Source organism: Diceros bicornis, chromosome 15 (genome assembly GCF_020826845.1).
Source record: "Diceros bicornis minor isolate mBicDic1 chromosome 15, mDicBic1.mat.cur, whole genome shotgun sequence".
Taxonomy (NCBI): domain Eukaryota; kingdom Metazoa; phylum Chordata; class Mammalia; order Perissodactyla; family Rhinocerotidae; genus Diceros; species Diceros bicornis.
Window position 1 is genome coordinate 5,385,783 of NC_080754.1, and position 22,313 is coordinate 5,408,095.

The following is a 22,313-nucleotide window of genomic DNA, read 5'->3' on the forward strand; positions in this document are numbered from 1 at the left end:
CTGTTTCTGGAAGCTTGCCCTATAAAATGGTGGGGAACTTAGTTTTCATTCTTTCATTCATCTAAGAGGTGCCAGCCTCCAGGGACACAAAATCTAGGAAGAACTGCCTTCAAGGAGCAATTTCTCTAAGGAGAGGTTGAATATAGAGCCCCATGGCAAGGCAAAAAACATTTTAGGGTCTCAATGGACGTGTAGCTTGTAGGACAGACTGAACTATTTTGCTTAGCTGGTGCTAAGAATGACTCACTCACAGGTACACAGTAGGAGGATCACTCTTTTCTCCTTCATCCTCTCTGCATGGGGTGGCAGCTTCCTTTGTTTACACAAATAGATCTTTATGTTTGGCCAATGGAGGGGAGACTGACCTAACCAACTGGCCCCTATTTGGTCTTCTGGAGTTTCTCCTTCTGTCTGGAGTTCTCTTAGTTAGCTGACTGCCACCACAACAGAGCTGATTCTTAGGGAGTCACATAACTTCTCCTTTGAAAATCTCACCCAAGGAGGAACTTACAGCCTTTCTTTGGTTCCCCGGAGGGTAGCTGAGATTAAAAATTTCAAAATGATTTATACTAACTACTAAAGGAGAACATGATGAAGCACAGGTTTCATCTCACTTGCTTATAAGGCTCATGGGCTTTGGCGCATTTCCTGTCCAGGCTGAAATCTCCCTTTTTCATTCTCAGGATTTCCCCACTTGATTGAAGAGTTCTAGCCACAGAGACTTTGATGGAGAAAGAGCTGACTCTCTCCCTCAGAACCACAGGACAACTCTCTCCCTTCTTCAGATGTCCCTGAAGCACAGAGAGTAACCTTCAAACGTAGAGCCACATTTCCCCCCTTGGTACAGGTGAGGTCAAAGGTATTTCCTCACACTGCTTCTCCTTTCTTCACATATTCCAACTTGCACACTTCTGATTCAAGGCTATTCTTGGTGCTCATTTAAGACCAAACTCACCTGGACATAGGACAGAGGGCCACGTGAGCACGAAGCTCAATTTACTCTGGTTCAGTGTCTTTCTAAGCGCCACACAAAAAGGAGGGGAAGATGTTTTCTGACTAAGAGCACTTTAAAGGTGTGATTACTTATAGAATTCCTAGAACCATCTTCTTAATGGCTTGATTGAGGCTTATCCCAATAAATGTGACCATAAGTGCTTAGTAAATGATAATTGTATGATAACAGCCTTTTGGCTTCACTAACAAAAGGCAGCAGTAACTAAAATCAGTGTCTACACGTACAGTGGGAGAAACCACGTTCTTGGTAAGGCTGGTAACTGGTTCAATTCAGGTTATCGCTCTCTGGTCAGTTATCACCTGCATTTATTGGGAGCATAAGTACAGAGACCTCTATCATCAGCAACTGTGGATACATTACAGAAACTAATAACTATTCCCTTGACTCAACAGATATTCATTGAATGCCTGCTAGTCACACAGGGCAATCAATGCCAGTTGCTGGGAGGGGTAGAGAGAATATAATCACTGCCCTCAAGTGGGGTGGAGGCAGGGGTGGTGAACAAGCTTCTCAAAGACAGAATTATAAGTAAGGATAAGAACAATCACATGAGATTTCATAAAGAACTAAATGTCTAATTGTCAAACGTTTGGTACAAAGTCAGGGTTATAATGTAGTCCTCATGGTCTTCAACAAGACCACAAAGAGATACCATTTATAGTCGCCCACAAAATAAAAAGTCTCAATGATACCAACAGTTGGCATTATCTTATAGTTAAATATTTGCATAATCTACCATTCAGCAATCCATGTATTAGCATATAATCAAGAGATACTGTTGTACCAGAGACATATACAAGAATGTTCATGGAGGCATGCAGGAGAAACTGGAAACAACCTAAATATACTTTGATAGGAAAACAGATTCAAAAAAATTTGTGGTATTTTCTGCCAAGGAAATATTACACAGCAATGAAAATGAACTCCAGCTATATGCCACAACATGGATATATCTTAGTAGCATAATATTGAGCACAAAAATTATGTCCCAGAAAACCACAGAGATGATACTAAATATAATATCTATAAACAAGTAAAATTGAACATATTCCACAGGCATACATATATATGTGATTAAACTATGTAAAAGATTGAAAAAACAACAACGAAACCAAGGGATTGTGAGACACAAAATCCAGAGCGGCATGGGGACTACATGGGGGAGGAGCACATAGCAAGACATCATTTATTGATAATGTTCCAATCCTTGGGTTGGGTAGAGAGTTTCAGCTGTTCACTATGCTCAAATTAATTTTTAAAATGTAGTTGTTATATAGGATCAGGAACACGTTTTTGTGGACAATTTAGTATTAAGCTGCAACCAGAAAATGGGCAGAATATGGTTTTGGTTATTAAGGTATTTATAACCTAACAAGTCAATTTGACAAACTCAGATGATCATTTTGTGTGCTTTTCGATACATGCTCTCATATGATATATACATAAAGCCAAATGTCCTCCATTTCATGCTCAATCACAATATTGTAAGCCTACATCCAGCTGGATAGCAGGAGGCAAAATCTTTTACAGTTTTTTATTAAAAATTTAAAAATGTACATTTCTGGAGAATCCTGGGGAAATGCTTTAATGTTGCCTACGTGTCCTTCTTGTCCCATGTCACCTGAGCCTCGGATCTGGCTTCCAAATGATGCTTTACTTCCTCCTTTCTCACTTCTTGCCTCAGGCAGCTCCTGCTTCTGCTTTGACCTGAGGAATCATCACCACCCCATCTCTCAGTTTCCACAGTGGCAGCTGGGAACAGGTGTAACATTAAACATGACTTCACTAATTGCTTGGGCATGAAGCATGAGGGAATTGGCAACATAAAGAACCTCAAGCTGCTTTCCGAGTCCACAAGCCCCAGCCCCTCCAGAAGACTACCTTTTGAGTGTAGTCAAAGGTACACTTTGACTCGTCCTAGCTTCCAGCTGGCCCCAGTGTAACAGGGATCAGTTTATTTCTCCTCAGCGGCAGGACTCTTGAATATGTGCCCCTTTCCCGGGAGCCTAGAGAGAGGAAATTCTTTCCCCTCGTTCCAGGCTAAGGTTCATCACCTTATCTCCCGCCCCAGGATCTGATCTCTTTCTAGGAATATTGACGGCGGTATAATTCACTTCCTTCAGGGAGAATTTTACCTCTGCCATATTTGTCTGGTTTTATCCAATCTCAAACCATCTCAAAGACATCAGAATACTATTATTGGACAGCAGTTCTCTCCCCAAGTTTGGATTACTCAGTTCTAAATAACAAGCAATGAAGAACAGTCTTTGGAGAAAATCAGCAACTTTTTTCATTTCTTCTACGGTCCTCGCTCCCCAATTTCTGCAAGCATTTGCTCAAAGAGCAATATACACAGGGTTGCAAAATACAATTCAGAAGCAAAAAGCATTCTAAACTCACACATTTCACTCTCACATAGAATTTTTCAGACTTATAACTGCAAAAAGATCACACTATTTACACTACTAAAACTTCTCACCCTGAATTACTCTACCCCAGGTAAAGTTGCTTGCATCTTTTAAAATAGCACCGCCCCCCCCCCCCTGCTCGCCCAACGTAGGGTTCAGTCTTAGCCAGGGCGCTTCTTAACATAAATACCCGTATTCAAAACAAACGCTTTAGCTGAGAAGGAAAGAGTATATAGGGCACGCTCAAATGCCTTATCCTCCAAAAAGGCTTCTGGAATCCTTAATCCGCCTTCATTTCGCAGCGTTTACCCTTTACACTCATAGGTCTGTTCTGTCTCGTAACCGCTCCTGGAAACTGCTTGCTCACAGACTGATTCATCCCCAGTCCCAGCACCCTGCGTGGCAGAGCGTAGGCGCCAACAGTGAATGAATGAGTCTGCAGAAGACAGGCGGGAAAAGCGTTCGCTTCTTTCGCGATACGACTAGAACTACAGTGGTCACAAAACAACAACAAAAAAAACCACCCAAAATTGGACAAACACCCACTTTCAACCGGCTCTCAAAAAGAGCCCAAAACAGCGAACTACACGCCCCGACAGGCGCGAGACGGTAAGCGGAAGCCTTCCAGAAAACCGGAAGTGCTGGTCACGCCCCGCGCATGCGTGACCCCGAGCCGCTCACACTTCCTGCGCTCGGTCATCCAGTGAGAAAGCGAGGACTGCGGCCCACGCACGCCCGGGCCTCGCCGGCTCCGCGCCGGCGCCGCTGCGCATGCGTCCTGGGGTGGCCTGTCGCCGTGAGGCGGGGCGAAGGGACAGATTTTGTTCTTGCTCCCGCCCCTCTCTTCTCTACCTGCCACGTACTGGGCCGAGCTCTCGCTGGGCTCGGTGGGTCCGCGCGATTGGCCCGGCCCGCCGAGGGGACCGAGTGAGCCGTGAGCGCAGCCTCCCGACGCCCCGGAGCCCGGCGTCCGGCCAGCCGAGACCGCGAAGCGGCCTCGGAAGCCGGTATGGCCGCTGAGACGGAGGCTCGGACGAGGCGGGCCCCGGACGGGGAAGCGCGGGGAGGGCCCCGCTCGAGCCGGCGGGCGGCGGGGCCGGAGCGGCCGTGGAAGGGGTCGCGGGCCGGGAGGGGGAGGCCGGGTGGGGCCCGCGGGGGGAGGGGAGCGCTCCGGGGTGGAGGGGGTCCCGCAGGCCCGGTGGCAGGGCGGCGGGCCTCTGGGGCTCTGGGGCTGTTCGGGCCGGATTCCGCCGGCTCCAGGGGTCGCACTGGCGAGCGGGAGCTGTGGGAGGCCGGGGGCGAGCGAGCGGCCCCCGCCAGAGGGCCTGGGAAGGGCGAGGAGGGCGGAGAATGGCGCTGTGGGAATAGTGGATTGGGGTCACTGGAGAGGAACCTCGTTGCTTCGCTGTGTCAGCGCTGAATCAAGCGCCGTCGGGAGGCCTAGCCCAGTTTTACAGTGATGACGATCATGATCGCTAACTTGTAAGAGTTTACTTTGTTGGGCGCTAGACTGAGTATTTTAGATGCATGATCTCCTTTAGTCGTCACAAAGATCCTTCCAGATTTAGATATTATTTACATTTTGCACATGATGAAAGTGAGGCCTGGAGAAGTACTTGCCTAAGGGCACACGGCTAGTAGTGGGAATCTTGACCATCTTGCTACACTGCCTCTGGTCAAGCAGGATTTGAGGCTCCTTGCGTTCTTCGGAATAATCAAGAGTTGATTTGCTTAGAGTTTCTTAGAGGAAATTTCTACCCTCGGGAGGAGCCTAATCAGGCCCCCTGATTTGAACCGGGCCCTACCCACCGGGTTAGTCGAGCTTGAGGTTTGGCCACTGAAGCTAGATCCTGGTTCAAGAGGCAGGCTTTTTATTTGCATTTGGGCAGTCGCTTTATTCTCCCGCCCTGAGAACAGTGTTCCTGTTGGAAGGTTTCATAAGTTAATGGCTGTGTCATTTCTGGACTTGAGAGGGAGTGGGGCAAGGACAAGATGGGAGAAGAAAATGCTGTAAGGATCTCACCAGCAGTACTGGGAACTAGTGGTTTATACCAGTCTCTACCTTGTGACTGAAGTTAGAGAAAAACAGGACCTGAATTCTTCTGTTACATAAAGAAATTGGGGATGGGATTTCCCCCAGCAGGGAAAATTCTGTGGCACCCTTAGTTTTGTGACAGTGTGCATGCCTTGAGGAGATGACTGCACACACTGGGGACAACCTTGAGGAAGAAGCCCTAGTTCAGGCCGCAGGGGGTTTCCAGTCCCTAAGAAACACCAAGGAATAAGTGAATTTGCAGGCAAACATGGGTGATACAAAGTAAGAGAGACTGATGTTGTCACATCCATTGGAACTGAGCAACAATCCCCCCATAGTCAAAAGGACATACTATCAATTATATTCGATGTTGGAAATTTCTCTTAATTAGGAGTATGTGTATTGTGGGGAGTCACTTCTAGTTACATAAAGAAGGTACAGTCTGAAGGTCTGTCTTAGGAACTGACCTGAGCGTACAGCTTCTTCCAATCCCTGTATTAGAACTTAATTATTCCTCATTGATGTTTTGTTCAGGAAACAAAAACAAGCCTTTAAATACCTGCTATATGCCAGGCACTATTCTAGGTGCTACTGAGGGTAGATAGTACCATCTTGCTGAGGCTAAGCCCTGGTCCTTGACTATGTTATTGCTGGTTTACATATCCTGTGGGTAGGAGAAGGTAGCGTGCATTGAGTTACTGAAGTTCTTTATTACTCTCAGGCTGTAAGGCAAACAAGGTGGAATCTGGACCGTCTTCTTGAAGTAATTATACTTCAGAGCTTGGCACATCGCAGGTATTCAGTAGCTGTTTCCTGAATGAAGAGAGCATGTTTGGCTAACGGGTGAAAAGGTCCTATGGAGGTTTCAGTTAATCACAGTCTTCATGAGAAGTCCATTATGAGAATTGGCAGATAAAAAACTAACCGTATCTTATTTTACATTACGACAAACACACCATCCAGATCGTGGAACACAGTCCGCTCGGTCCTGCACTGACCTTAGAGGGTTAGATTCAGTATGTAATGCCTCATTGCATTAAAGATTTATTAATAAAATATAATCTGTTCAGAGGATGGCAAGGGGGTCTAAGACATTCATTTAAGGAATAGTCAGTAGGAAGGACCTAGGGCATTTATATGAAGAACTTTAGGGCATTATATGTAATATTCATGAAATGAGTTAGGACTCATGAAAACTCAGGGTTGGTATTTGAAGGGTTGGTGTTTTGGGATGGTGGGGTGCTTTCAAACACATACACACACACAAAGAATAATTGTAGAGAAGTATGAAAACCAAGTATGATGTTAATGAAATAACAAATTTAAGAGGAGAAAACAGAAAGCTGCCAGTAGAAAAGCATGAGATTGAAACCAGAATAGCCAGTAGGAGACTGTAGGGCGCTCTGAACAGTCTGAGAGGTCGTTTACGTGGGGCAGGAGGAGAAAGGAGTTGATGCTGGGGAAGTGCAAAGTGGTGTTAGATAATGTATTCAAGAACATCTCGGTCTTGAAAACAAGAGATAGGCCTTGAGAAGAAGAGATATTAACACATTATTTAATCGTGAGTGTTTTCTCTATTATATAGTAACCATTTAAATTACTAGAGACTTGAGACATTATTTTGAGTTTAGGATTACAAAGTCATTACAGGATGCTCACACTGAATAACCTGAAATAAAATTGAACTAAAACCCAAGAGGGGGAAGTTCTAAAGCAAATTAGTATTTAGTGGTCAGTTCTCTGACAGTCTTCTTTCTTTTCTAAAGTGTGCACTCTGATCTTACACACCCACTGAGGTCGGGGGGGGGGGGTGTGCATTATTGGATGTGTAGAAACAATAGTGGACAGTCTTGTTAGAAAGCTCGGGAGGGTGTCACTCGTTTGTCCTTTCTGCTCGAGTTCCAAAATAGGAAAATTAGCGAAAATACTCATGAGGTCTTTCTTATTTTAGAAATAAAAATTTGAGACTATTTTAGTGTTCACACATGCTTTTCTCTTCAGGGTTAGCACTTCGTTATAGGCTAATAAAGTTTGGAAGCCAGTATTCTCCCTTCATTTACCAATTGCTGACTGACTGCCTTATGTGAGGCGCTATTCTAGGCTCTGACTATACAGCAGATGAAACCATTTACTTCCCTACTTTCTAGTGGAAAAAACAATAAAAAATTAATTTTTAATGTCTGGTAGTGATAAGTGCTTTGAAGAAAAATGAAGCAGGGTAAGAAGGTGACAGAGGAGCCATTTTAGGTTAGATGGTTAGGGAAAACTTCTGAGAAATTAACCTTTAATCAGGGATCTGAATTATGTGAGGAGTGTGAAAAGGGCTCCAGACAAAGGCAGCAGCAAGTGCAGAGCCCTGAGTTGAGGAGAACGTCTAGTCGAGGGGTAGCAGGGTAGCTGTGGGGAGGGGTGGGAAATGAGGTTAAGTAGTTGGCCAGGGGCCAGATTATGACCTTGTGGTTCTTCTGGCTTTTACTAAGAGTGACATGGGACTCCATTAGAACATTTTGAGCAGAGTGACATTAGATTTTATTTCACAGGGTAACTGATGAGTTGAGAATAGATAAAAAGCGGGCAAAGGTGAAAAGCAGGCACACCATTAGGAGTCTTTTGCAGTGATCCAGGCAAGACGTGATGGTGGCCTGGATCAAGTTGACAGATGAAGCTGCTGATGTGGTTGGATTCTAGAGATGTTTTAAAGGTGGTAGCAACTAGAGTTGTTGGTGATTTGGTAGATGTAAGGTGTGAGGAAAAAAGAACTAAGATTTTTTTGTAATCTTGAGCGACTAGAAGGAAGGAATTGTCAGTAACTGAGATAGAGAAGACTATAGGAGAAGCAGATTTTGGGGGGAAGATCAGGAGTTTGTTTTTAGAAATGTTGGGTTAAAAAATCTAAATGGTAAAGTCAGATAAGCAGTTAAATATGTGAGTAAAATAATAATAGACATAAAATAAGAGACTTATTTTCTAACGCACATAATAGTTATCTCCAGACCATTTTAACATGAAAGTGGTATTATTGGAACAGCGAATCTCTTTTGAAGCCTGGAATTTCGTTAGATTCTAATAGTAGCTTTACTTGTCAACTTTCAAGGTATGTTTTATAGTTGTGTAATTATCAAAACCATTTTCTCAGCTTTTCTCTAGAGTTGTATATAGAGAACGTCCTGGAGTCCACCATGAACGGACAGTTGGACCTAAGTGGGAAGCTAATCATCAAAGCTCAGCTTGGGGAGGATATTCGGCGAATTCCCATTCATAATGAAGATATTACTTACGATGAGTTAGTGCTAATGATGCAGCGAGTTTTCAGAGGAAAACTTCTAAGTAACGATGAAGTTACCATAAAGTATAAAGATGAAGGTAAGAGTGTTTCTAAAGTTAGTTTTTAAAAGTCTAAGTATTGTGTATGTTCTTTTGCCCATTTTCCATTGAACTATCTCAGAATAAAAATTCAGTTCTCTTCCATGGTAATTGAGTGCCCACTATCTTTTGTTTAATGGGATGCTCATGTAGTTAGTTATAATTCCTTTATAAGTTAAAAATAGCTAAGGGGCTGGCCCAGTGGCATAGTGGTTAAGTTCACGTGCTCTGCTTCGGCGGCCTGGGGTTCACAGGTTCGGATCCAGAGTGTGGACCTGCACACTGCTCATCCAGCCATACTGTGGCGATATCCCACATAGAAAATAGAGGAAGATTGGCACAGATGTTAGCTCAGGGACAGTCTTCCTTAAGCAAAAAGAGGAAGATTGGCAACAGGTGTTAGCTCAGGGCCAATCTTCCTCACCAAAAAAAAAAGCTAAGTCGTTTATTATTAGAAGGGGGTTTTAAGTGATAGAATGCTTTCACATATATTTTTATAAGCACGTTTTTTCTCTTCTGCCTGTGCAATTCTAGCTTCCTCTTTGCTTTTAAAACCAAACTTTCACTTTTATTTCCCAAAGTGAAAGGGATATCAGTAGTTATTGAATGAGAACGGATTTCATGGTCAACTAAGTATGGGAAAGCCGGTTTAAACAGAGACAAATGTGTTTCTTTATTGCAGAAATTTTCAGAGCATTTAATATGCTGATGTACATTGTCAGTATATAGTATGCAGTGTTCCCAGACTCATTTGACCACAAAACTCTTTTTATGGAGATGGGTTTTAAATGATAGATGTTTCATCAAACACACAGTGGAATTATAATAGTAGTATAATAGTATCTTTAATCCCTGTTCTTTAAACCTGTCTTCTTGGTTAACGTCTCTATGGAAATTGTGCTTTAGGTGGTTACTGCTTTTTTACTGCTGCTGAATATATTTCCAGTCTGTTTCACCTTGATCTCAGTACTTGACACTGCTAACCACACCATCCTTTTTTAAATATGCTTTATCCTTTAACATCTCAGACACTGTGCTGTTCCCGTTTTCTTCTTATCACTCATAGCTTCTCTGTCTTTCTGGGTGTTGGCTTAAAGTAATGCCAGCTGTTATAATAGAAATCTTAAAATCTCGGTGGTTTAACACTCAAGAAATCATTCAGGAACCCAGGTTGACAGAAGCTCTGATGTCTTCAGCAAATGGCTTATGAGCTCACCTTGAGCATTGGCATCCAGCAGGCAAATGGATGAAGACTTCGTGTAGAGGATCACATGGGAGATTGCACTCTCTAGGCCTTGAGGTGCTGTATATCATTTCTGCTCACGTCACGTTGGCCAGACCCCAGTCACGTGGCTCTGCTGAGATGTCACTGGGTTGAGAAATGTCCCTGGTTGGAGAACCACTTTCCAACAACTTATACTGTGGAAGGGGGATATAAATCATCAATGATCACCCGAGTTGATCATTTAGCTACAGGTGTAATTCGCCTTTCATTTTTGTACTGTGTGATCTAACAGTACCCAAAGCTAATTTTTGAGGGTCACCCATGTTAAGGAACAATCAAGAAGAGCAATTTTCTTCCTGTTCTCTTCCCTAGTAATCTCATCTACTTACATCACACTGACTTTCACAAAACTCTTTTGTTTCTACATGTGTGCCTTAATTTGATCACTTCGTTCTTTTTATTCACTTGACAACTCAAATTTTTAACGGTCTTCGTTTTACCTGAGATGCTTTGCTCTCACCTCAAACTTGGCGTATCTTACACTGGCCTGTTTAATTGGCTTTCTCTTAACTCCGTTTTTTTGTCTAGGGCAAGGGTCAGCAAACTTTTTCTTTAAAGGATCAGGTAATATTTTTAGCATTGTGGGTCACGTAAGGCCTCAGGCTCATCTTTTCTTTCAAACCTTTTAAAAATGTAAAAAACGCTCTTAGTTCACAGTCCTGTAAACGCAAGGATTGGTTCACTGGTCGCAGTTTGTGGACCCCTAGCTTAGAGAATCCTCATTGTTGAAACTTTGTCCTTCCCATCTAGTTACCCCATTGAATTTGTTTTCCATGGTATATTTAAGTGTTTTGAGTTGTACAGATTTGTGTTCCTTAGACTGTGCTGGGTACTAGGGTGGAGGTCTGGCTTAGGTCAAGTTCCTGCAATCAGGATATTCTGTTTCTGTTGGGAATTCAGAAAAGAAAAAAAGACAGTTATAGAAAGTTTCCTTCTTTTACATTAGTTTCTCAAAAATGTGTTCACGAGTAGAATCCCTGAAGTTGAACATTAGATAGGTTTGTTAGGAGAAGTGTATCTGGTTATAAAGAGCTAAAAACGATGATAAAATCCTCAGTTATGGCTTTTATTGCCACCTTTGTCCAAAATAAATCTGCCAAATCAGTGTTAAAATTGCTGTAGCAGAGCGTCCCTGGAGCAGCCTCTCAGCCGCCCCAGGACAGAGCTCCCCGCCACCCCCTGTATCTGTGAAGATACCCTGCAGAGGCCCCTGGCCAGCTCCTTGCCTGTGGCTGCTTTTCTGTTCTTGCTCTCTCCAGAGAACATTTTTTTCCCCTAGCCCTTTGAAAGCTTTTGAAACAGGCAGTTGGTATGCTAATTATAGTATTCTTTATCCTTGGGATCTAGGGGATTTCAGAATCTCATGTATATGAATATTTTTTCTGGGGAGAGTTGATAGTTTTCATCTTAGTATCAAAAGAGTCAATGACCTGAAAGACTCCACTGTCTACCTGTTTATTAGGGCAGAGCTGCAAAAAAAAAAAAACGTCTTTTAGTTACTGTTGTGTATGGCTTCCACTCTGTTTGTGTCGGTGGTGTTTTACTGTACTTAGAATTCAGGTTTGAACCTTGAGAGTCTTTATTCAACTTTTGATAAATATATTTAAATTTTTTAGAATGGAAAGGTTTCAATCTAAACCAATAATTTGTGATATTTCTACCAGGAACCTCCTCCTGGTGACTAGTAAAAGATCACTAAGGCCTTATTCTTGGCTATGTTTTAGCTAAGATTAGCTGTTCTAATGTGGATATGATAAATATCTTGCTGTAAAAATAATAAGCAAAATTGATTTAGTATTCTTTTGAACAAATAGGTCTTTCCTAGATCCTTTAATGTTTGTTTAAGATTTTTATGGGAGATTCTAATTATGCTCTGCAATCTACATTTGGATTTTAATTTAACGTATATCCTAGTTTACTGCTGATGCCAATCTGAGCCTCATTTCTTTTTTTTTTTTTTAATTCCAGATGGAGATCTTATAACAATTTTTGATAGTTCTGACCTTTCCTTTGCAATTCAGTGTAGTAGGATACTGAAACTGACATTATTTGGTAAGTGGTAAACTTTCTCATAAATTTACTGTTTTATTCATTCTATTTTTTTTAAAGACTTTTTAGCTTTTTTCCTTTTAAAGACTCAGAATTAAGCAATAACTTTTTTCAAAAGGTGCTTGCATTAATTGGTGTTCCAGGAGTGGTTTAAAATTACGTGAAGCTTCTGACTATGTTTGTTTCAAGAAAATGTTCTTAATTCAGTAAGAACTGGGGGTATTAAGATTATTGTTTTTGAACTCAGAGGTAAATTATATATCCCTAATAGAGTTATTATTGCTTTAATTTAGCTATATCAGACTTTTTGAACTATTAAGACTTAACTATATTCTTTTTGGATTGAGCACATACCCGTCCAGACAGATTTTTGCCTTTATTTCTTGCTTTTTTTTATGGTAGTATCTGGGCTTGGGAGTTCCCAAACTGTGCAGATAGTTTAAATTTAAACCTAACCCACCTAAGGACCATGGTTATGAATCCTCAAGGAAGCCTTCACAAACCCTGACAACCCAGGGTATGAGTTTAGTGTATCAATTCTTTGACTTTTCTTGCATCAGTGGAGAGAGATTTTTCTTCTACAGTATTCTTTTTGAGCATATATCCCACTGAGCATCTAGGGCCTATGGCCTGTAGCATGTAGGCTGCTCACAGAAAAAATCCTGTTGATGAACTTAGAGTTCAAAACTCTAAGACACATGAAACAATCTATGTAAGCAAGAAACAATGGACACAAATGATAATAGGATTACACTTCCAAGAACTTCAGTTAATAGAAATGATAATCTATAAAATATGTGCTAAAAATTATTAGACATAAAAGAAGAAATAAGAATGTGAGAACAAGGCACTATGAAAAAAGAATAAACAGATTTTAAAAAGAACTTAAGGTAACTTTGGAAATGAAAAATACAGTCATTGAAATTAAATACAGAGCAGATTAGTTACAGCTGAAGAGGGAATTAGTGAACTGGAAGGCAGTCCAAAGAACTTAGAGAACACAGCACAAAAACACAGAGATGGAGAATATGAGAGAGCTTTTTGAGAATGAGATAGTCCAGGCTATTTCCATTGACTTTAAAGAAGGGAAGAATGGGAGAGTGGAAATAAATGAGGTAATGGCTCAAGAATTTTTCAGAATTATATAAAAGATCTAAACCCTCAGATTCAAGAGGTACAGTGAGTCCTGAGCAGGATAAGTATAAATAAATCTCCATTGGACATACTGTCATAAAACTGGAAAATAAATTAGACAAAGAGATAATCTTAAAAGTAGCCTGAGAGAATAAGACCAATCACCTACAAAGCGAGTAGACTGTAAGTTGACTTATTCATAATGATAAAGGAAGCTAGAAACATCTTCAAACTATTCAGAAAAAATAACTAGGAAAGTAGCATTCTATAGTCTGGTAAACTTCAGGAATAAGGGGAAATAAAAACATCTTAAAACAAAGACTGAGAGTTTATCCTTATGGACCCTTGTTAAAAGAATTTTTAAAAATGGTTCTTTAGCAAAAAGGAAATTGAGTCCAGAAGAATGATGAAAGATGCAAGAAATTGTGAGCAAATAAACTAGTTAATGTGTGTAAATTTAAAGGAGCACTGATTATAAAAACAGTAGTTTCAGGAATATGAAAACAAAATGGGACAAAAATACTGAGCAATGATTATATGTAAGAGAGGAGGAGGTGATAGGAATTAAAATATTTTAAAGACTTGTATTGTTTGGGAGGAGGATAGTAATTAACTTTAGATTTTTTTAATTGAAGTATGCGCGTCTAAAATTATTGAAAGACTAAAAATAGCCAGTAGAGGGAAAAAAAGGAAACAAAGGGTGTTTACTTGGTTCACTAGATGGTGAGGAAGGAGGAAAAGAAGCAGAGAAAAAGCTTGGTAATTAGAAAGCACAAAATACTCACCACAATACACATACATGGACTAAAGGCATAAGTTAAAAGACAGACCCTCTTATTGGAGTTAAAAATAAACAAAATCTAGTTACATGCTGGCTATAGGAGACACACTAAAAGATTATTATGCAAAGTTTGAAAGTAAAGGGCTAGAAAAAGATACACTAGACAGATTCAAAGCTTGTTGGTAATATTAACAGAATAGACTCTAAGTGAAAACTTCATTAGTAGTAGTCACTTCATAATGATAAAAAGAATAATTCACTGGGAATATATAGCAGTTCTGAACACTTTTGTATCATAGCCTAAGGAAAAATATACAAATTTATAATCATAGGAGAGCTTTTAATACTCTTCTCTCAGAAACTGATGGATGAAGCAGGCTCAAAATTAGTAAGGGTAGAGAAAATTTGAACAAATCAGTTATAGGCTTGGTCTTGTGCGTCTAGCAGTCAGGAGGGGATACAGTTTTTTTTTTTTGAGTCCATATGGACATTTATAAAAGTTGACTACATAGTGGGTTTTCCAACAAATCTCAAATATCAGAGAGGAGATATCCTAAAGATAATATCTTCTGGCTTTATTAGAAACCATTGGACAAAAAAGATAACCCAGACTCCCATACTTTTGAAGATAAAAATGTGCTTTTAAAAGAAGAAGAAATATTAATGGGAATTAGAAATAATTAGTGATGACTTCTACATAACAGAGTTTTTAGAGTGTGCTGAAGCTATACTTGAACGGATATTTATAGCCTTACATACAAAAAGGACCAAGTAAGCCCAAATAACTTAGAAGGAAGAAAATAATTAAGAGCAAAAATGAACTAGAAGTCAGGAAATTAGTAGGATCAACAATTTGGAAAAGATACAGTCAGCAAACCTCGATTTAAGATTAGTTAAGAAAAAAGAAGGCACAAATAAGCAGTATTAGGAATGAAAAGGGGCATGACTACAAGTACATTCCAGTGAGGGAGAATGAACACCTTGGAGAACAATGAGGTGTCTCAGTAAAAGTGTGTTGGAAAGGATTTTTCAAAGGGCTTGCACTTGTGTTAGGTGATTTGGGGTAAGCTTCAAGGAAGTGGGGCTGTGCCCTAGATTGGATACCGTCCGAAGTGGGGGTGGTCCTCTGATTGGGTATCCTACTAAATCCAGAAGGTGGGAGCGGTGAATTGAGGGTACAGCTGCAGTTGGTAAAATAGCAGCAGTCCCTCCTGTTAGCCAGGGATGTTGGGTCATTTTTGTGGTTTGGTCAGTGTTCTGTTTCGTCTGAGCTCTCATGTGATTATGGAGTGGGCTTGATCTATCGCAGTCACAGAGTGATCTTTTCTGATTGTTCATGTTCTTTGAAATTGTTCACGTTCAACAGGAGAACGCTGCAGCCTGCCTGTGAGTGCCAGGCCAGCTTCTGGCAGCACTGAGGCCTGTCTCACAGGACCAGGCCAGGTCCTGGCTGTCAGGAGCTGCTTTTCTCCTCACGTGTTAGAGAAAAACCAGTAATACTCAGTAAAAGCCAATAATTAATTGATGTAGGTAGGAGATTATATTGAACTTCCTCTTAACTATATAGGGAGTATGTAAAATACTGGTGGATTGTCTTCTGAAACTTATATTGGTTTTTTGATATTTGAAACATATTTAATAAAGTATCTCCCTGAACCTTTATTTTCAAGTAGATTTCCTTTTTTTTTTTTTTTTTTTTTTTTTTTTTGTGAGGGGATCAGCCCTGTGCTAACATCCGCCAATCCTCCTCTTTTTTTGCCGAGGAAGACGGCCCTGGGCTAACATCCGTGCCCATCCTCCTCCACTTTATATGGGACGCCGCCACAGCGTGGCCTGCCAAAGCAGTGCATCGGTGCGCGCCCGGGATCCGAACCAGCGAACCCCGGGCCGCCGCAGCGGAGCGCGCGCACCCAACCGCTTGCGCCACCGGGCCGGCCCCTAGATTTCCTTTTTTAATTTGGTGCCTCAGGAATTTGTACGTATGTGTACTGGTAATGCGTAAAGCATTTTAGTTTAGTTTAATTTTTGAACTCCTATCTTGAGGTTTGCATTCGGAGCCTTTTGTCACTTTTTTTGGTAAATAACCTCCATGGTGACAGTCTTTGTTGCTAGATGAAAGATTTGGTATTTTTTAGTCGGCTGAAAGTTAGGTGGACAAAATAGGTAATTAAATGAAGTAATTGGCTCTCATATAAAAAAAGCCCAATGATTATTGAATACTCTCTGACTTTTTGGCTTATATACTGCTTTTGGAAGTAACTACTTTGAAGGACAGTGGTGATGTGGATTCATAAATTGTGCATATTTTTTTAATAGGTTACTTTTTAGGTCAGTTATTTTAGGTAGCTGTTTTTTTCTTTTTTTAGGTCCAAAGTAGGTGGGAGGGGTAACAGACCTATCAGTCATGTTGCACCTTTTAATACTTATGTATAGAATAAGGTGTTTGTTATATTATTTAAAGAAGATGAAAGAATAATGTGAAACAAAATGAGACTTTGAAGGTACATAATTTCTATTAGGTATATATTTAAAGCTTTCCGTAGGTTTTATTTTACTATAGTTGAATTCTTCTAATAAACCTTTTTTGCCAATATGGTCATAGGCCATAGATCTGGCATCAGCAAAGACTGATGAATAATTATGTTTTCCAAAACATAAATTATTAGCAGTAAAGAATCTTTTCCTTGAAAAGAGTTATTCAAATGACGTCAATAGGTATCTTGTTTGATTTTGTTTTTCTTTTTAAAGAAATTATTTTTATTTTTCCTTATAGTGTACTATTCTGTTGATATATAAGAACATTTCCTAATTTTAAGCAAATTAATGCTTTCATTTCAGTTAATGGCCAACCAAGACCTCTTGAATCAAGTCAGGTGAAATATCTCCGTCGAGAACTGATAGAACTTCGAAATAAAGTGAATCGCTTATTGGATAGCTTGGAACCACCGGGAGAACCAGGACCTTCCACCAATATTCCAGAAAATGGTAGACCGTAAATCTGTTTTATTCTGATTTATTATTCTTGTTTTTTTTTTTTTTTTTTTTTTTTTTTTTTGTGAGGAGATCAGCCCTGAGCTAACATCCGCCAATCCTCCTCTTTTTTTTTTTTTTTTTTTTTTTTGCTGAGGAAGACGGCCCTGGGCTAACATCGGTGCCCATCTTCCTCCACTTTATATGGGACGCCGCCACAGCATGGCTTACCAAGCAGTGCGTCGGTGCGCGCCCGGGATCCGAACCAACGAACCCCGGGCCGCCGCAGCGGAGCGCGCGCACTTAACCGCTTGCGCCACCGGGCCGGCCCCTTTGGTTTTTTTTTTGAACTCTTCTTAAGTAGGAGTAGGATGACACCCTCAGAGTCACCCTTTCTTATTCCTGCCTCTGTGCTGATCTTCATATCTGGATTACTGTGAGGTTTTATTACACCAATTCCTGGATCTCATCAGAGACCTACTGGATGGTAGGGCCCGGAAATCCTATTTTTAAAATGTCTCTGGGTGGTTTTTTTACAACTGGTCTTGGACTCTTCTGGGTTTATGACATAGGTCAGTTTTCAAACCCCTTTGACTCTTGAACCCTTTTCAATGTAATAGATAATTAATGAACGTTAGGAATTTAAAATCATTTCATGAGTTTTGTGTGGTATATGAAGTAGTTTCATGTAAAAAATAATTTTAGATTAGTGCATTAAAATAGTGTATTGTAAAGTTTATCTTAAACACAATTTTAATCATGCAAAGAAAAATTGATTTTTTTTCCATTTTTACGGATGACGTGTACTCTCTATATTAAGATAAAGCAAGATTTATTGACAAATTTGGAACTGACATGTAGTTTTGGGACCAAATATATTTTAAAATGTAGACAGAAGTTTAAGTATGTATTATGGCTTGAAAGTAGATTTTAAAAAACTACTTTCCTCATCTTTTAATATTCTTAGATGTTGCACTTAAAAAATAAACTTTTCTTTTTTTTTATAATTTTTGTGTTTGCATATGTTTCACATGCTTGAAACTGTCCATATTGTAAAATACTAATTTTTTATAGAGTTTGGATGACTGCATATAAGGGGTTTAATAGAAGATGATTTTGTGGAAAAGTGGCATTGTAAAATCCCTTGCAACCTTTAGATTCTGAGATATTCTATGTTTTGGCTCTAAATTTTGCAGTGTTGTTTTCTTTCTTTAATTTAGTTATAGTTTAAGTAAAGATGCATTTTTTCATAATTCCCCTCTTCTTCTCTTCTCCAGCCATGTGGAATTGTGTTAGTGGTAGATGCTCAATAAATGCTTGGTGATTGATTAGTAATTTCCAGTTTGATCTCTGTATTTCAGAATATGTTGGAGATTTGCTGAAATACTGTAATGAGATCCTCCTGGCTTCTTTTTGATGAAAGCTTTGATATTTCAGGTCAAAGCAGATTGCCTGTTCTGAACCCTATCTCTCCAAACAAAAAGCTCCAATTTTAGGTCAAGGAACTGAAGCAAACTTTTGGCCATTTTCCCAGAAAAATTCATAAATGCTGACACAACAACATTTGCATATAATTTCGGGGGATTTAGGCATCTGTAGAATATTATGAAACTTAGATCAAAATTCAAGAAGTATAGCCAGTACTGTGCAGAAATTACCTACAGTAGCCTACGTTCTGCTCTAAGGAATAGAATTACAAGGTTTTTGGTTTTGATGAGGCAACCTTTTTGTTCTTACTTATTTCTTGCCATTGTTTCTACTGCTTTTCTTTATCAGCCCTTTATTTCCATGTTTTCATATATTTTATTGTTAACTTCTCACCTGCTAATGTAAAAGATGTTAAATTGGTTTCTTCTCTGCATCTTGGAATTTATATCACATATTGTTTCTTTTTTTTGGCCGTCCTTTTAGTTATTGTGTCCTATCTGAGTTATCTAATGAGTTGAATAATACATTCTATGCTTTATTTTCACAGGTGGTTGTAATTTATTTTTTGTTTTCTCTCCTGTACTTAATAAGATCACTTACCTCTTGACCACCTGCCTTCTAAGAAATTTTCTAAGCTTCTGAGCTCTTAGAACATATCCTATTTTAATAATCTTCTCAAGAAAAACAGCATAAAATAAGCCAAAAAAACCTATGTCCGAAACTGAAAGTCTAGTCCACACACACAAAAAAACTGCCAGTCAGCTGTCAGTCCCGTGAACCATGTGGCTTGTCCTCCCCCGGAACTGTGTGGCTGCCTGTGTTCCTGAGTGCTCTGCCTCTGCAGTGGTTCTTGGACACTTGCTCTCCTCTGAGGCAGATGATGCATAGTCTACCTTAAATACTGGCTTGACCTGTTGCAGTAGCTATAGCAGCTAAGGGAGCAGCTAATGGCATAGGCTAGTGCACACACATTGTGTTTCCTGCTGGATAAGTGGAAAGGTGCATTGGTAGTGGATGGTAGCAGTGTGAGGGGGAATAACTGGTAAGATGGGTGTGATCCGCTCTTGAGGTGTAGCTTTGGAGTCAGAAGAAGGAAATTGGTGAGGAAGACAAAACTGGTAGGCTTATTTTATAGGAGTTTCCTTCCAGCAGTTTATGAAACACTAGTGTAACCAGTGGAATGATGGGAATGAATGAGAGTGCAGGCCCATGTGTGCTTCTGTTCCACTTGGTACTTAAATTTTTCACAAGATAAATTTTGTCTCCATCACAGGGTGATCTAATAACTGATGTTTATTTACTTGGTTGGTAACAAAAAAATTGATAATTGTCTAATAGAGTAAATGGTTGGCAATATTCTTTTTGTTTACTTGTTTATTGTTTGTTTTTATGCCCTTTTTTAATATTGTGGCCTCAGGTTCCTGTTTGTAAAGTGTGGTTATTCTTGAACCCTCTTTCTTTCACATGGTGGTAGTATAAATGCCTGCTGAGGGGCTTGGTGTCCTTAGAAAAACATGGTTTCACATTTACCCTGCTCATAATGTTTCAAGTTCTATTTTTCTGTTTTTTGAAATATTTTGTTATCGGAACATTTAGACATGTACAAAGGAGACAGTAATACTATCATGAATCCCATGAACCCTCACCCAACTTCAGCAGTTATCAACTCATAGTCAGTATCATGTTGTCTATACTCCCACGCATCTCCACCCCTCCCATAGGATTTTAAGCAAATCCCAGACACATCATTTCATCTGTAAGGATTTAAGTGAGTAAAAAAAGTATTTTAGAGGAAGACATAGCAGATTTAAAGTGTGTGTTTAATGTATTGGTTGGCTTGAGATTTCCATGTAATTTAGTAATGGACCAATAGACGAGTAGAAATAAAACATAAAAGTTGATAGCATAACTTTAGTTAAGCTTCTTATCCTTTTACAAAATAAAGTATTAGTGCCCAGTATGTATCTGATACTGGGGTATAGTTTATGGAGCTCCGAAAAAGAGGGGTAAAATATTTCTCACTATTTAAGGAACTTGTGTTTTTTTCCTCATCTCATAATTCTCAGGGAAGGAGGTAGATAGAATCTTTTGAAGCTGTTATTTATCTTGCATTTCTTTTAGCCCTTTTTTCTGATTTTAAAAATAAAAATATAAACAAGTATAAAGAAGTAAAATTAACTATAATCCTGTATTCAGAGATACTCTCAACGTTCCAGACTATATGCACGTGTATATTTCCCTATCTTGTATTTTTTATGCTTTATTGATTATAGAGATAAAATGGAAACAAGTTCCTGTTTATTCCTCTTCTAGATACTGTGGATGGTAGGGAAGAAAAGCCTGCTGCTTCTGATTCTTCTGGGAAACAGTCTACTCAGGTTATGGCAGCAAGTATGTCAGCCTTTGATCCTTTAAAAAACCAAGATGAAATCAATAAAAATGTCATGTCAGCGTTTGGCTTAACAGATGATCAGGTTTCAGGTAAGTTAGTTCCTCCCTCCCATCCTTCCTTCTCCTGTCCTTCCTTCCCTCTCTTTCCTTCTTTCCTTCTGTAATAGAAGGATAGCTTGGGTATGGTGAAGTACAAACATCTTAAGCGTTCAGTTCAGTAGATTTTTACATGTGTATATGCCCATGTCTCTATGCACCAGCTAGATCGAGGTGTAGATGGTTTCCACCCGGCACCCCAAGAGCTTTCTCCTGCCCTCTCCCAGTCAGTAGAACCCTCCTCTTTAAAGAGTAACCACTGCTTGGTACAGGTCAGTTTTATCAAAAGTAGAATTCAGAAAGTTAATTTTTTAAAAAATCAGAACATTTTATAGTCTTATTTCAGATTTGTTGCAGGATTTAGATTATATTTGATATCTTATTCTCTCTTCTGATCTTAAATTAGAAAATTTAAATTTAAATGTAGATTTCTGATTAAATTGGTTTAGTGTAGCAAGTGTTTTTATATAAATGTTTTTAACCTTAGAACAGCACTTATACTGTGACTACTTCTTTATTTTTTGGCCATCGTTTCTTCTGCTTCTTTCTCTGTTTTAGGATTCCAATTACACATGCATTAGAGAGCTTGATACTGTCCCATGGGTCTCTGAAGTTCATTTTTCTTCACTGTTTTTTCTCTCTGTTCTTTAGATTGGATGATTTCTGTTGAACTCTCTTCAAGTTCACTGATTCTTTCTGCCATTTCCAATCTGCTATTGAACTTTTCTAATGAATTTTTCATCTCAGTTATTGTGTTTTCAGCTCTAGAATTTCCATTTGGTTCTTTTTATAGTTTCCTTTTTTTCTGTTGAGATTTCTTACCTTTACGTTGATTAAGACTATTTTCCTTTAATTCATTGAGTGTATTTTTGTTTAATTCTTCAAAAACATTTATAATAGCTGCTTTGAAATGTTTGTGTGCTATGTCCAACATCTGGGCCTGTTTAGAGTCAGTTTCTTTTGACTGCCTTTTTTCCCCAAGTGTGGGTCACATTTTCCTGTTTCTTTGCATGTCTGATAGTTATTGATTGAAAACCGGACATTGTTGTTAATATGTGGTAGTGACTTGGGATTCTTTTAGGTTCTTTTGCGGATGTTTTGATGTTGTTCCTCTTACAGGGAGTTAACTCGTGTGGAGTCACACCATTCGCTCTGTCTCTGCGTGGAGCATAGCAGCTGATATCTCTGCTCAGTCCTTTCAGCTCCAGATGCTGCTGCTTTTCCTGAGCCCTCATGGGTGTCCCCCCTCCAAACCCTGTGGTCAGCTGGGGGTTTGGGCTGAGCTGACACTCAGATTTTAGGTCTCACTTCTTTGGTGGCTCTCTTATTCCAGGGATTTTCCTCCTAAATTTGCGGCT

General features: G+C 39.7%; 1 protein-coding gene across 4 annotated transcripts in view; it reads left to right on the forward strand.

Annotated features, from left to right (window-relative positions):
• The first annotated feature begins 4,233 nt into the window (after positions 1–4,233).
• The window catches only part of TFG (trafficking from ER to golgi regulator), a 32,027-nt gene continuing 13,947 nt past the window's right edge, over positions 4,234–22,313 (forward strand). The window contains exons 1-5 of one of the 4 annotated variants that reach the window (XM_058555702.1): positions 4,234–4,430; positions 8,595–8,821; positions 12,075–12,158; positions 16,909–17,055; positions 20,782–20,949. In XM_058555702.1, the coding sequence (XP_058411685.1) occupies positions 8,638–8,821; positions 12,075–12,158; positions 16,909–17,055; positions 20,782–20,949 (583 nt within the window). In that variant the 5' untranslated portion in view covers positions 4,234–4,430; positions 8,595–8,637. The remainder of the gene's footprint in view (positions 4,431–8,594; positions 8,822–12,074; positions 12,159–16,908; positions 17,056–20,781; positions 20,950–22,313) is intronic. The other 3 variants (XM_058555700.1, XM_058555699.1, XM_058555701.1) reach the window with 3 other exon arrangements.